Source organism: Anser cygnoides, chromosome 3 (genome assembly GCF_040182565.1).
Source record: "Anser cygnoides isolate HZ-2024a breed goose chromosome 3, Taihu_goose_T2T_genome, whole genome shotgun sequence".
In the NCBI taxonomy this organism is placed as follows: Eukaryota; Metazoa; Chordata; class Aves; order Anseriformes; family Anatidae; genus Anser; species Anser cygnoides.
In genome coordinates, this window is record NC_089875.1 from 83,960,934 (window position 1) to 83,977,259 (window position 16,326).

Here is a 16,326-nt window from a genome sequence, read left to right on the forward strand (position 1 = left end):
AAATAAAATCCTACCATTAGTAGCACCAAGTGCAATTTCGCACTATTCTATTCAGAGAAGACTTCTGGTATTTTATATCCACTGCTTAAATGTATGTACGATGTAGGCATGAATAGGTGTGTTTCAGCACACAGATACACAAAATAGAAGGAAGGACCATTTACAGATGACTGTATGAAAACACATTAACAATAAACAAACCTGCATTCAGTTGCAATGTAGGTTATACAGATGCACAAATAGCAGGAGGAAACATTTGTCCATCCCATTTCGTCTCTGCCTCTACTCGTTCATGCCTACTTTCTCTTGAAGCCCTCCTACCTTCTATTTTGGGCAGTTTATCTGGGTATTTTTTAAAGAAAAATACTTCAATGGGGGAAATAAGTTATCTGGGAGTGAAAATTACATACATGAAATTACAGTACTCCAGTTTTGACAAAAAAGAGGACGCATTCAGAACATCTTCACATCTTCTCTTGCACTTGTGTACACGTGAAGTAAGGAGAAGATCTAACTACAAAGCATACCTGGAAGGGTGAGGCCTTTTACACCAATTGCATGTGCACAGAAACCACGGTACTGGATTAGCAACTGATCAAAATCAGCAGTAGTCTCTGGAAAAAGCCATTCTTGGTCCTCGAAATCAGAAACGTTCACTCTTGTTCCTAAGAAATGATTTAACAAAGGAAGGATTTCATTAACAAAACATCTGATGTTTACAATATAACCATGTTACAGGATAACCTGATTACTATTATCTTCCCAAACTTCAGACCTACCTTAGAAAAGATCTTCAGGAGCCAGTCCTGAAGGACTGAAAAGTCAGTCCTCAGGATCCTTTGTTAAAAGCATTAGTTTTCTTTGGAAACAGGACAAAAGAGGAAGGTAATATCATATGGTCCCATTCTGGTTTCACCCATTCACACATTATAAATCTCCTTGAGTATAACATGGTTATTAGGGATAGCATCTTTACAGAAACACACTTCTGGCAAAAAAATAAAGCCCCATTATTTAGCTCTTTTTATTCCTCCATTCACTTCAGAAGTTCTGAAAGGTGTAAGAAGTCATAAACTTATGAAACTTAAAAAAAAATATCTTAGAAGTATTCTTTCTTCTGACAATTCTGAATTTTTATAAGGCATGTTTGTAGCTACTAGAAATATTTTAGTTTTATATATAAAAGCCCAAACTGTACATGAAAAATAAATCCACACACTACAAAGGCTGCATTTTAATTTACAGTGGAGATTTTAATTATTAAAAAATCAGTGTGTAGTTCCTTCTGTATGTAAAATTTAAATCATAAAATCTTGAGATGTTAAAGAAAACAAACAAAAAAAAATAGCAACTTTCAGTACCCATGGTTTCTCTTATCCTTTCCTCATCAGTCTTCACAGTCACTCCTTCTAGAAGAGATGTTAGCACTTCCTCAGGAAAAAGCTGTGATTGTGTTTCCAAGAACTGTTGCAGACTGTTAGTCATATTTGTGAGAAAGCTCAGGAGTAGTATCTCATTCTGAAATCCAGTCCACACATTATAAATTGCAACAAAGAGAGGCTATAAAATAAAGAAAACTATCTGAAGTCTAGAATTGTTTTATGTCTGCAACATAACCCCGATGCTGTGCACAACAACCCCTAATAGGAACAAAGCTGACCTACAAGGCCTTCAGCACCCCAAAACCCCAGGGGAAGCCTGGGGATTTGAAATTGGAATTCCCATCACGCAGGTCCAGGCACCTATATCCAGCCTCGGAGAGGTGCAGGGTTTAGGACAAAACTGGAAGCTGCCATTCCCAGCAGCAATGCTGACATAAATGCGTACTCACCTACCAAAGAAGACCCTCAGCTTTGAGTATAAATGCTTAATTATAGTGACATTAAATGCACCCTGTTGCCTTTAAGTACACAGCATTTATGGGAAGAGGCTCAACAAATCTGAAACGCATGCCAACAGCACTGTATTTTATGCACGTTCCCAACATTATCACATGAATGGTCAAAAGAGTTAGCTCTGGAATTCATCAGCACCTCTAACACTGTGGAAAAGTTATGGGTACAGAAATGGAGGAAACGAAAGGAAAGGAAGCAAGACCAAAACCATTCTTACTAGAAAAAAAATAGGATTAAAAGAGTATTAATGAAATCTACTATGTTTACTAAAAGGCTTGGTACAAATATAGTCCAGGAAGCAGCCAAGAGCAGACAGCTTCTAGGGAGAAGGGTAATGTGTATTCAGAAAGGTTAAATTCAGATCAGCGAACTGAATCTTCCTAGGCTCCTTCCATCATCCAGGGGAAGAAACAGGCTTTTCCAGAGGAAGTCAAAGAACCTAAACTGGGATTTCTTCTCTCACATGCCTCTGAGAAAAGCCTACTCATCTCTCCCCTCTGTCTTTATCACTATACCAAAGTGTGTATCAGGCACTTAAGCCCCATGAAGATACAGAAGGAGAGAAAAAAACTGCTTTAAGCAGCTCAGTGAGCAAGGTAAATGTCCTCCAAACGAGAACATCTGGCTTATAAAATCACAAGCACACATAAGCTGAAGTGTCAGATCACACCTGAGATGTACCTCAAAGCGCCATTGCCATGAGTTTCCAGCACAGACACCCTCATGGGAAGTGCAAAAAATACTCTAAGTAGATGGGGCATGATCTTCCCTCCTCCCTCCTCCACATCAAGCTTTATTTTGCTTTCTAATTATTTGTTCTGAAGGATGAAATAAAACCTAACATATGTATAAAGGGCATGCTAGTTCAGCAGCTCCCTACGCGGAATTAAAATGGTACGCACATCACACAAAGTAAGGAGCTCTTCCAAGAAAAGCAGATTTATGGAAGCCTGCTTTCTGACATATTTCTCTCCCATATCCTTTTTATCATGCCATCACACTAATCCCAGGTTTTCATGGTGTAAGGAGGCAATAAATGCTTACATTTCTTTAAATTTCATTTATTTAAATGCTTAAATAAGCATTTATGTGAGTTCCCATCACTCATTCTCTCTTCCTCCCATGTCCTGTAACCACCAACCAAGTACAGAACATGGATTGCACAGATGTATGTACGTGTCTGCTCACTGCCCAGACGGCTGGCTGGACATGTAACTGTGGCATTCCCACTGCAGAGCCCTTAGAAGGGCTCTAATTGTGTCTGTCCAATTACTTATTTTTCAGAGAACTTGCAGAAAATGACATATTCTGAGAGCTCCGGGCTCTGACAAGTTCAACTGAAACTGGCCAACGGATTCAGCAATTATTAGGAAGGGCGAAGAGACTGAAATCCCTATCACAGTAACCCAATTTCTTTAGAAAAATGTTACCAAGGAGCCATACTGTAATTGCAGAATCGCTATCTGAAAGGATTTCAAAGCAATCACATTCTGATGTGCTGTTATCAATATGTTCTAACAGTTTCTGCAGGAAACAGGAGAGAATACTTAAACAAAACAGGAAAATACCACTGTAATTCTACAAATACCGACAAGCAACCCAAGACACTTAGAGAAAAATAGTATTTAATTCCTTCCCTCCATTTTGTACCTTGCTTTCCTTGTACCTTGAGATCAAGTCTGATAGTTTAGTCACCCCTTGAAAAACTACCAGGAGTGCTGTTATAAAAGAGAAAATAATGCAGCCTTTTTCTTAAAGCAAACTGTGCAAAAACACACCTGTAAAGTATTATCATTATTTTTTCTTTTTATAGCTAAAAACAAATAAGCTTTCCATTCAAAATACTTACAAAAACTTCTTTGGTATCTACAGAAACCTTATTCTGAACTGTGTTTTTTAACTGCTCCATTGTTGTTGTAAACTGCGCATTCATCTTTTCAACTTCTTGAGCACCTGTAATTGCATCAGACTGCAAAGAGAATGTACTTCAGGTAAGAAGTATGAGAGTCAAAAAATGAAATATTTAGTAACAAATATTTATGTTGATCTCTTTGTTCAACTATTTTAAAGAATAAAATGAACCTTAACTTTCAACAAAATAATTGTTTTTCTTGAGCGTTCAGGTATAAGACCAGGCACTTCTCTCAAACAAATACTAGGAATTTTTACATAAAACCTCAACACTTTTGAAATGAAGAAAAATTTAAAAAATATATTGAAGAGAAACATTTTCTCAAGCTTTATGATGTACAGGAGAGTAACATAATTGTTGTAACATAACCCAGCAATTCTTAAAAGACAAATAAAGACAAATAAAAAGGTCTTCATAAGCAAAACAAATGTCAGGAATTTAAATTGTGTTCTTAAGACTTCTGATGACTCCCTATATGTTAGGGATGTCTACAGCCTAAAATTGAGACGATTTATGGATTGAACAAGAATTTTTCTTTCATGTCTCTTTTGGGGGACAGCTTTTAATAGAAACAAATATTCCCATTACACTTCTTCAATTCTATGCAGATATGAAGAGGTCTGTTATTTCAGGTAATCTGGCTTTTCTTACTAGATATTTTATTGCAGAATCCCACTTCATATTCTCCAATCATCTGCACAACATCTAAGCAGACTGAGTATCAGTATACAACCAAGAAAAGCCCTGCCTTTTTAGATCTTTGGTGATGAAATTAAACCTCTCCAAAAAGGAAAGTTCCAGAAATGAAATGGAAGTACAGTCACACTGAAGCAAGCAATTTATTAATTTTGTCTTTTGTCTGACAGTAGCAAACCCCAGCAAGTTAGGTACAAAGCTCTGCATAACAGGTTGTGTAGGTTCTCATATTCTGAGAAAAATCTGATTTCAATGATTTCTGAATCTTTTTTTTAAACCCAACAAGATGTTGTCTCACCATAAGGATGCAGAGGAAGGCCTCGTATTGTCTCACATTGAACAGTGCTTCTTTTAGTTTAAAAGAACTAAGCTGCCGTTGTCTCTGCTGGTCTTCATGCATGGATTCCAACAAGGCTGTGTAACAGTGGGCTAGCACATGGCAAGTATTAAGACTGTCTTCAACAGTCCGTGTAGCTGATGGAATGGCTTCATTCAGAATGGCTGGCACTGTTAATACAGAATAAAAGAGATACATACAAAAAGAGTGATTTTAATCATTAGTGAATGGTTACAGTGAAGTATTAGGGCACAGCAATGTCCCAGCAAAATTTTTAGTTCTAACCTCTATCTTTATGTTCCCAACTGTTTGTGTATAGATTCAACCACCTGACTTACTAGTCAAGTTGGTCCAAACAGTCAGAATTACAGGTATGGAAATGTCAAGTCAAGGACTGTGAGAAAACTTGCTTTATAATAGATGCAACTCAGTTGCTAACACTGACATGGGTTTCCTGTGAGTCTTTAGGCAGTCTGCATAATTTCCATTTCTCACTTTCCCCATCTGGAAAACACAAGTAACAAAGGAAAGGCTTGCCCTACTCTGAACACAGCTTTTGAAAAAATTCCAGGATACCAGCCGACATTTCTTACCATTAAACAAGCAGAAGGATTCAAAATCTGGAAGATTTTTGAGAACATGTTAAGAATCTGAAGGGGTTACTCTAAATTATCAGAATACAGATAATGCCCCAGCAACTTTTAAGAATTCTCATTACACTTGCTCAACAGAAAATTGTAATTGGATTGACAGTGTTCTTTCAAGATCTTAATTATCTGCTTTTTAAGGCAAATGTTACACATTTAATTCACTTAATGGCCAAGGATCAGGGAACAAGTTATGCTGAGGTAAATCAGTGCATCAAGTTAATACATATAATCCTTCTACATAAACCACACCGGATTCTCTTTTAGCAAAATAGTAGCAGCCTACATGGAAACCTATAACCAAATACTAAATATGTACATTTCCTCCAGGTTTACAGACCCTGGGTCAAAGCTGTTTTATCTAGAGAGACGGGATATTATTGGAGCCACTCCAGCACAGAAGGCCAGGAACAATTAATTGGGAATTCACAACCCAAAGGCAGTTGTATACTTACGGTCATCGATACCCTTTCCTCCTTTCCCACACTCCTTGTTGAACAATCGAATCCCTGTGACTAGCATGGAGAGGTTTTTCAGCTGTTGCTCTTTATCCTTCTTACTGAGCGAGATGAAGGCAACCAGCGCTGTCTGGGGGAATATACTCTGCAAGGCAGCTAGAACCATTACAAAAGGTGAGAAAGCCCTCAATATGAGGAATCAGAAAATAAAATGATTAAACAAGCAAAAATAACCTCTCCTGAACAACAACTGCAGAAAGTAAAAATTACGGCAAATTTAAACTTCAAGGTTAAGCAGTGACAGTTTGGGCAGCAAGCATTCATCACGATTTACCACATCTATATCTAAAGACCAGCAAACAGAAGGTAACCTTTTATTTTTCAGTAAGAAAAGTCCAATCTCAAAACTTGGAGTTTACTGACCTGTTACCTCCCTGACAACCTCAATATCTGTTGGGGATCCCAGGCCAGAGCTCAGCAGCATGTAGCTAACAATCATTTGATACACTTTCATCATTTCATCTTGCACGCGAGGACGACTGTCTGTGATATCTCTGACCAGAGGAGCCAACCTTCCCTCCAGAACACGATGCTGCTCTCTGAGTAATTCAGCTAAGAAAGAAGGGCAGTTAGAAAGTGATGTCTAAATTCTTTGGAATTTGGCTTATACAGAGGGTGCAAGTCATTACCACTTCAAGGTTTCTGAAGCACAGGTATGTGGAAGAGATGTTCAGAGCACCATACCTTTATACTTAACAGCAGTGGAGTTAACCATTAGTACAACTAGCATCAGTCAGTAGAGGCCAGAAAAATATCCAGGCCGACTTAAAGCAGCAACTTTGGCTTTCTGAGCTCCCCTAATTGCAGTATGACCCAGAATACCTAAAACACACACACATACACCCTAAAGTTACACACCCAACTCTGAACACTACCCAAGATCTCAGAAGTCCTTTTACTGGAGTTATTGAGCTTATGGAGTCCAGAAGGCTTTGGAGCCTAATTCTGATAATTTTTGTTTTAAATATATGCTAACAAGAAAACACTTTCATGATGCCCCCTGCCACCTCAAACATCTACTTTTTGTCTACGCCTGACCTGTGTTTTCTGTGTCCCAGCCAGTCCTCACTGTCCCACTGAGGTCTGAATTTACAGTCAGAGCAGAGACTGTAACCCCATCTCACTCTGCTTCCACTTCCACATTCCCACTTCGAGACCATATGAAGTTACCACTGATGAGACCAAAACAGACTTGGTTAAAACTGTGGTTGTTCAAGTTAACTCATCTCTCTCAATTATCAATATTGATAGAACAACAGGTTCTCTTTCAGATACGAGTGAAGTTCTGGTTAGTGTTTCTTTTTCAGATGTGCAGGTGCAGCCCAAGCTTTTCTTGCTGAAGGGAGCTAGCCAGTGCGCCTGAAAACAGAATTGTTCCAAAACGATCTAATAAGTTCAGTAAGTCTCTCAGACAGGAGGAGATGAATGTACTCTCAAACGCAGTGCACATTTTTTCCCTTTAATATCCATACTGAAACTCTGTACTCCTGTATAGTATATCTTTCCAGGGATTTTTATTTTGCTTTGCTGCCAGCAGTCATTTAACAGGAATCAGTATTAGCCCTACAGAGAGATCATAAAAACCTAAACTCAGATTCATCTTCTCCTATTAAAACATTTATTTGTATTGAAATTACCTCGGTCTGCATAGTTCATATCAAAGTAAACTTGCATCTTAATTGTGCTCAGGGATGGGTTTGTTGTGTCAAGCAGTCTGGTAACACAAAGCTAAGAAGAGAGACAGAGAAGTGGATTCTTTCTAATTACTTGAGAACCTTCTGTACTGTTCATGGCTATATGACAGGTTTCATAAAAGCAGCAGAGCCCCTTCCCTTCATTCTCTAGACATGCAACAAATACTATTAAGTATAAGGCATTTACTAACATGCAAGAACACATATTCCAGTCTTTAGCTACAGAGCTGTGATAATAAAGTATCATTAGAGTTTTATAAGTGTTGGTATCAAAATAAAATGGCATTATAGGTACAGGAACAGGTAGCAAATAATGGTATGGTCTTAGCTAAGTACTGACACTCGCCATCATGTCAAAATTACCTGGATAAGATTTTGCACATCTTTTTTTGTAAGGATTTGATCCACATTAAATTCATTTCTCGGATCTAGAACAACAGCTTTCACCTAGAAATTGACAAAAGCAAGCTATTAGTTTATATCTCAGCATATACTCTTCGCAGTTAGCCTTTTAAGTTCCGAAAAATCTCTGGTGTAGACAGTGTTTCCTCAGCTTTAAGAGGAAATAATTAGAACTTAAGTCTTTTAATGTTAACTTCACTTCCCCTTGTGATTTATCGACAACTCGTGTTCCTGTAACCACCCTTCTTTGCAGCAAGCCAGAATGCCACATACCTGTGAGACCTCCAGATGGAGTGAACAGCTTTGCAGGAGCAACTGTTCACAGTGACTGGGTCCAACGTTTAGGGAACACAAGGCAGAAGAAAATTATTTATACATTTACTGCACAGAAGGAAATATGACAGAATTATAATTCAAAGTGGGAATTTGCAAATTTTGTTATCTGTAAGATCACTAATATACTTCATATTATTCAACTGTGCAAATAATTACTGGATAAAATTTTAAAAACAAATATAATTTTTACTATTCTTTAGTTCCATTTCAATCTTTGATAATGAAACAAAGTCAGTCTCTTTCACTTGTGTTGCTAGCTTCAATTTCGTTTCTCAGACATAAGTGGAAAAAAAATCTATTTGAAAAGAAATACTTTGAAAAGAACATTTTAAATATAGCTCCTTTAAAAATGTCCTGGAAATATATTTTTCTAAGTGAAATTTTATAGCAATCCATTATGTTTGTTTACAGACTTCTATGCTGGTGTTGTATGCATCAGGATAAATGCTTGCCCTTTGGATAAAAAAAATCATATTGTTCTGCACACAGGGAAATATTTGCATGCTTGCAAATGGTATTTATGCTGAGTATCTTGCTAGCCACATAAGTTTTTACCTGATGAAAATTTTCATGTTTGATTAACACTGCTTTTGAACTCGTGTATTTTTAAAGACACGGTGTCAACCTTTAGCTATTTAAAAACAAGCAAACGAACAAAACATCTTAACAGTATTGCTGTGAACCATTTATATTCCTATACAAGTTTATCAAGAGCTGATTCTTACAACATCAATAAAGAACTAGCTCCATCTTTCTGCAGGTGCATTCAGACTATATTTTGCACTGGTGCTGCGTCTTATAAGAAGAAATGCTGAAGTGTATGTTTTTTAGGATATTAATAGTTGAACAGTTGTCCACCAAGGACAGCACAAAGATTGATTCTATTTCATTTCTAGTTTAAGTGGGATCCAATCTAATTCCTCCAAATATTAAACCCATTTACAAAAGCCGGCTCTGCCTAAACACAGAAAAAAAATTCCATCAAAATAGATGGAAGAGGTAAATCACAAGGAATAAATATACCTGTTGCAATGAACCACCTATGGTATCATACCTTTTTGTTCATTTATGAAAGAGGTAGAAGAAATGTTACTAAAGCTCAGAAACAACCTCATTTGCACTTTAGAAATAAAAAAATAAAAAGTGGTTTATCTGCCTATGGAAGAAAAATGAGGGAGAACTCCTGCTATGAATTCACAGAAGTCCCAAGGCTCAGAACCTACAGCCTTTTCAGGGCCTTAAGTTCACAGTCATGGCATTTCAAACAAATGAAATATCTTCTGAGGTTGCTAAGACCCCATATTGAATATCACTGAACGCCCATTTATAACTTCTTAATGTGGACAACCAGAAACTGAGACATTTCAAAATTAACGTCACTCCTGAAAGCCTCAGCTGCAGCCATTCCAGCTTTGGCACCCTGACATGAAGTTGATATTTGAAGTTTATTGATTTTTAACACCATAGAAAGATTTATGCCCTTGCTTCACATCATAACGGGTCCAGAGGAGGGCCGTGAAGTCGGTCAGAGGGCTAAAGCACCTCTCCTATGAAGAAAGGCTGAGAGAGCTGGGGATGTTCAGCCTGGAGAAGAGAGGGCTCCACGGTGACCTCATTGCAGCTTTTCAGTACTTACAGGGGGCTTATAAAAAAGATGCAGAGCAACTTTTTGCTCAGTCAGATAATGACAGGACAAGAGGAAATAGTTTTAAACTAAAAGAAGGGAGATTTAGATTAGAGGTTACAAGGAAATTCTTCACTCAGAGGGTGGTGAGGCCCTGGCACAGGTTGCCCAGAGAAGCTGTGGATGCCCCATCCCTGGAGGTGCTCAAGGCCAGGCTGGATGGGGCTTTGGGCAACCTGGGCTGGGGGCAGGTGTCCTGGCCTATGGCGGGGGGGGTTGGAACTGGGTGATCTTTAAGGTCCTTTCCAACCCGAGCTATTTTATGATTCTGTGATTGTATGATCATTCATTCTGGGTAGCGTCAGCAACTTTGGGGGAACTACTTACATTATGTAAAATTTAAGATCCTGCATCATGCAAGCCTTGAAAGGAGGTTTGAACTGCCAAGCTAAAAGCAGCCAGGTTTGGAAATACTATATGCTCCTTTAGCAATATATAGGGAAAGAGATTTTATTGACTATAATGGAACCTGAACGTGACTGGAAAAATGCCCAGCTGGATTCATGAAAACCCTGCAACATTCCACTTGCTCTTACCATGAAAGCTACCAAGGTTTCAGAAACAGCCTGTCCCTTGGTGGCACATTCTTGTCCTACTTCACAGATGATGATCTTTATGATTCCTTCGGTCAGTTCGCCAGACATAGCGGTCAGACACCACCCTAACGGGCTTATATGACTTCTCACCACTCTTTTCAGCGCCCTGCTCCCCCCGCACCACGGCGGGCAGGGGGGACACTTATACCACAGCCTTCTGCGGTCTCCTGTTTTCGGTCACCGGCGGGCTGCAGAGCCCTGAGGGCAGTTCCAAGCGGCGAGCACTTGACCTAAAGCAGCAGGGACAGGGAGGAAAGCGAAGGCGGGTTATAACAACGCAGCTCTCCGCCGCGACTGGGGCCAGCCCGGGGCCTCCCACCCGCCTCCCGCCGCCGCTTCTAGGGCCGCTCCCCGTGCCGCCACCTCACCCCCAAACCCCAAAGCCCAAACCCCAAAGCCCCGGTCTCGCCCCCATCACCCGGCCCGGCCCGGCCCGGTGGCGAACTGGGGCTGCCTCCAGCCGGGCCCTGCCGCCGCCCGTTCCCATGGACACGGAACCGCCCCGGGGCGGGCCCGGGCCGCGGGGAGGTGTAGGGGGGGTGAGGGGGCGTGCGGTGCTTGAGGAAGCACGGAGCCGTCTGGGTGGGAAAGGTCTTCATGGCATCGAGTTCAGTCTAACGGAGCGCTGACAGGTCCACCGTGTGCCCAAGCACCACATCTGCACGGCTTTTGAATACCTCCAGGGACGGTGACGCCACCACCGCCCTGGGCAACCCGTCCCAGTGCCTGACTGCTCCTTCTGAGAAGAAATGTCTCCTCATTTCCAACCTGAACCTCCCCTGGCGCAACTTGAGGCCATTCCCTCTAGTCCTGTCACTAGTTATCTGTGAGAAGAGGCTGACCCCCAGCTCCCCACACTTTCAGGTACCTGTAGAGAGCAATGAGGTCTCCCCTGAGCCTCCTCTTCCCCAGACTAAACAACCCCAGTGCCCTCAGCCGCTCCTCACAGGACTTGTGCTCCAGGCCCTTCACCAGCTTTGTAGCCCTGCTCTGGACTCGCTCGAGCACCTCGATGTCCTTCTTGTAGTGAGGGGCCCAAAACTGAACACAGCACTCAAGGTGCGGCCTCACCAGAGCAGAGTACAGGGGGACGATCACCTCCCTGCTCCTGCTGGCTGCACTATTCCTGATACAAGCCAGGATGCCGTTGGCCTTCTTGGCCACCTGGGCACACTGCTGGCTCATGTTCAGCCAGCTATCGACCAATACACCCAGGTCCCTTTCCACCAGGCAGCTTTCCAGACACTCTTCCCCCAGCCTGTAGCGCTGCATGGGGTTGTTGTGCCCCAAGTGCAGTGCCCAGCACTTGGCCTTGTTGAATTTGAGCTTCTGCCTTCCTGGGCTCCTTTACCCTTCAGGAATGCTTCCCAAGGGATATTGTCTCCTAAGTCTCCTAAACAGGACAGTCTGCCTTCTGGAAGTCCCAGGTAGCAGTTCTGATAACCCCCATCCTTACTTTTCCAGGAACTGAAAGCTTTTATTTCATGATCACTATGCCCAGGACAGCCTCCAACCTTCACATCACCCACAAGTCCTCTGCTCGCAAGCAAAAGGCCCAGCGTGAGTGACCTTGGCTTACTCCCCAGCTGTGTCAGGAAGTTGTCTTCCACACACTTCAGGAACCTCCTAGACTGTTTCTTCTCTGCTGTGTATATACACGTGCATGTCTGCAAATATGCAAAGCATATGTATGCAGAGGCATAGGTATAGATGTGCATGTGTACGTAGACATCAACAGGAAAACTGTGTATATGGAAGCAAAAAGAAAGGAAGAAAGCAAGTAAACAAGCAAGAAAAGCAATTATACATTTACTAAAGAAAAACATGGTTTCATGAGAGGTTTGCAGTCTCTGTTAGACCACAAAAGTTCATTTAGCTTGTCAGTAAGCTACTGAAGTTGCAGAACACTATTTCATGTTCAAAACAATTAGATTGCTCCCCTAGAATTAGTACCAACTTTAAGTTTTAAACAGAGTTTCTGGAAATGGAGTCCTGTTTTTTCCAGTGTTCTTGTAACTAGAATTAAAGACCCTTATTTCCTCCTCAAAAATCCTCTATGCCCAGCTACTTAGAGCCCGCGTCATACTCACTTGAAAGACAGATAAACTATTCCCTCTAGTGGTGTGTCTGAGCCATTCACTTCTAACAAAACGTGCACAGTAAAGTGATTCTTATGTTTGTGATGCAAGGGTTTTAAATGTTAGTTTGCAGAATCATTAAAAACGACAGTAGTTTTAAAATTACTGCAGAGGTTGACACCCTAGCCCTTTCTTCGAGGGAGAGCTTATCACCTGTTTGACAAGTGCTTGCAGCTCAGTTAGCTTCTTCCTGTGTTCAGGCCTCCTCTGCCGGGTGGCTGCAGAAGCAATGCAGGACACCACCTGCACCTCTCTGAAGATGCACCCAGGTGCAGGAATTTAGAAGACAATCCAGGATCCATGCAGAAGTTGAGTTACCATCTCTTTCTTCATCGCTGAAGTTAAAACGTGAGTCTCATGATGCAGATTTTTTGTTTGCTATATTTCAGGGTTCTGAAATTACCTTGTACCATGATGCAGAAGCTAATATGCAATTGGTTGCACTTCCATCTGAGCATCAGGAAGCACTTACCTCTGTGCAGCTGTCAGAGCACTGGCACAGGTTGCCCAGGGAGGCTGTGGAGTCTCCGTCCTTGGAGATCTTCAAAAGCCACCTGGACATGCTCCTGGACAGCCTGCTCTTGGTGGCCCTGCGGGAGCAGGGGTTGGAGCAGGTGGCCTCCAGAGGGCTCTGCCACCTCAGCCACTCTGGGACTCTGTGATATGTGCTTCTTCCAAAGGAGCAGTGCAAGGAAAGCACAAGAATGAAAAGCCTGTCTCTTTCAAGAGGGAAATATACTCAATATATTTAATATATTTGTTTTTAATATTTTCAGGGCTTTTAATATTTTCAGGGAATCACACAGAAGTCTCACAGTCAGAAATCTACGCTGTGAGGGCAGAAGTGTAATGCCACCTTCCTGAGTTTGTCTGTTCACAGTAAAACTGATTTTTGAAGTTGAGAATGTTTTGGTGCACGGATTTTTATCCTCTCTTCCTTCTCAAGCCTGCACATCACCAACCAAAGGCCCTGTCCTCTTCCTCAGAGCACAGTGGGGTGCCAGCAAGCTGCACTGACCTGCTCTGCTTTAAGGACACATTCACACAAGAGCATGCAGCACTATTTTAAGTTTCCAGGCCTGTCCTGGAAAGCTATGCAAGTATTAGGTATACACCCATTTCAGGCTCTTTGAGGCAAGGTGCAGACTGCTTGTTCACATGTAAGGGAACCGCAGATGACATCTATAGCAATTATTTAAGGTATCATTAAGGGTTTGAGCCTCGCTATTAGAATACGGTAAAGGAACATTAAATTCTTCTTCTGCTCTCTTCTCCCAGCTCCATCATTTTGCTGCTGGGTATGCCTGCTCTGTGTCTACCCCCAGTTCCCATTATGTCAGACTTTCACCACAAGAATGAGGGTACCTGGCACGGAGCACACTTACTCATTGTACAGAGACCTCGGGTCAGGGAAACTGACAGTTGTCCCTGTGATTAAAGTGTCTCCGAGGCAGCAAGATTTTGCTGGCCAAAGAAATCCAGTGTGGCTTTTATCTTGAAAATAAAAAAAATCTCCCAGGTTTCATTCATAGGCAGCACAGCACAACAGGTTTACCCTTGATTTGAGCATTTATAGGAAAAAAACAAAACAAGACAACACAGTAATATATAAACCCAGTTAACAAATATATTATTGTTAGTCTGGATCCTCTGGCCGGCACAATGGATGCACTGTATTTGCTAGGTTACAGAAAAGGGTGGGGAGCAGAATTATTTGTCCTTCAAACCTTTAGAGAGGAGGGAGCGGAGAGATTCCAGACATACCATCACTAAGTGCCTCAACTGGAAACTCCTGCAAAAGATGCATTATTCAGCTGCATTCAGATGAATCACTACCTAAGGCTCCACAGCAACTTTAACATTTCAGTTAAGGCATTAATAAAAATAACACAGATCAAGAGATTTTTCCATTAACCGTCCCTCTTAAAATTGCTGTAAATTAGACCTGGGACTCATACACTACTTGTTATAGATCAGGTAGTTCCCACATATACCTTTAGAGTTATGTTTCAAAACAGGTGCAGCTTGGCCAGAAGCCCATGCTGGCTTTTCATGGCTTAGCTAGCTATTAACTAGTCCTTACATATGTACAGCTGATAAAAAATCAGTAACTTCAACATTCTTTTCACGGGGGACTACCTTCTCGCACAATGCTAAAATGAGTCCTTGCAACAGTCCCAAATCCCACAAGTATGCAAAAGCAGAAAAAAATGCAATACACTGATTTCCCTACAAGCAGAAGAAGTGTCAGAAACTACTGCTGGGCAGCATCCCATACAGATGGGACCCATCAGGAGATCAAGGACCGGGGACTTTCTTCTTGGGCTATAGGAACTTCTTCCAAAGTCGTGGAAACACAACTATCCAGTATGCAGATGAAGGAGAGAATTGTCTAGGAAATATGTTGCTATGGCTCTGACCCCATTAGTGGAGAAGGAAACTGTACTAATAACAGGACAGTAAAAATGCTGCAGTTTGTAAATCAACTTCTCACTCAGCTTACTCTTTTCCAATTACAGATTTCTCACTTCTATAAAGGGATGCTCACTTCTGTACAAGGATGCTCTTCATTCAACTGTCAAAATGTAAGAGAATGATCAGTGAGTCAGACTGGGAGGGGAAGAGGAATATTACCCACGCTACCCCAGAAACAGAGCCCTCCCTGCAGTGTTTTCCCCATGTCAAGACATTAGCTGGGAAACAACCCGCCAAATGGATGGATGCCCTTGAAATTATGTACAAATTTGCAAATCTTTCTCCAAAATTCTGACCTTCGTTGCCCCAGAGCAATTCTATTCCCAGTGCAGCTTCTCTCCCCTAGAGCAGCTATTAAGGTTTAAGATCTTGTAGATTTGTGATGAATACTTGAGTAACACTTTAGACAGCTGTGCCTGTAGCAACCTTCAAAAGGAGTGCTATAGACTGGAAAAAAAAGGTGATTTTTTTTTTTTAACATCATGGGATGCCTGGTAACTGTTAGAGAACCAAAGAGCAGCTGAGTTAGCAGTTCTTACCTTTTACTTTTAAAAGTGAATTCTAAGACTCTTCTACAGATACACAGCAGTGGCCAGCTGCAATTGTTTTTTTCAGTCTCACATGTCAGCTAATCTTGTTAATGGACATGAAAAAAATATTTAGATAGAAAATGCCACGAGGAGATAGGAATCCAATTTGTGAAATTACAAGTACAGAAAACACCTGATGTAGAAGTAATTTAGTAAAGTCATTTAACCGTAGAAATAGAATATAATTGAAAAGGACTTACAGATGGTCATTAAGTCCTTTTTGCTGAAACAAGGAAAGGAATACTTTTCCCTGGCATGCACAAATATTTAAGAAGGACATTTGGTTTTGCTTTGAATCAAAGGCATGTCGTATACGAAATTTTGAAAATCCTTTCCAAGGGCATTTTACCAGGCTGACTCTCTGTGACTTCCCATTCAGCTCCTTCCTATCGCATGGAGACAACTG

The 16,326-nt window shown here is 41.2% G+C and overlaps 1 protein-coding gene across 9 annotated transcripts in view; it reads right to left on the reverse strand.

Moving 5' to 3' along the window:
• The window catches only part of CFAP206 (cilia and flagella associated protein 206), a 30,854-nt gene that overhangs the window by 7,477 nt on the left and 7,051 nt on the right, over positions 1-16,326 (reverse strand). For 2 of the 9 annotated variants that reach the window (XM_066994545.1, XM_066994546.1), the window contains exons 3-12: positions 11,136-15,430; positions 10,658-10,947; positions 8,063-8,146; positions 7,643-7,733; positions 6,369-6,557; positions 5,943-6,101; positions 4,802-5,010; positions 3,745-3,864; positions 1,362-1,560; positions 528-665 (exon numbers count right to left, since the gene is read on the reverse strand). In XM_066994545.1, the coding sequence (XP_066850646.1) occupies positions 528-665; positions 1,362-1,560; positions 3,745-3,864; positions 4,802-5,010; positions 5,943-6,101; positions 6,369-6,557; positions 7,643-7,733; positions 8,063-8,146; positions 10,658-10,765 (1,297 nt within the window). In that variant the 5' untranslated portion in view covers positions 10,766-10,947; positions 11,136-15,430. Of the gene's footprint in view, positions 1-527; positions 666-1,361; positions 1,561-3,744; positions 3,865-4,801; positions 5,011-5,942; positions 6,102-6,368; positions 6,558-6,689; positions 6,828-7,642; positions 7,734-8,062; positions 8,147-8,374; positions 8,483-10,657; positions 10,948-11,107; positions 15,651-16,326 lie in introns of those variants that run through there. The other 7 variants (XM_066994549.1, XM_066994550.1, XM_066994547.1 and 4 more) reach the window with 7 other exon arrangements.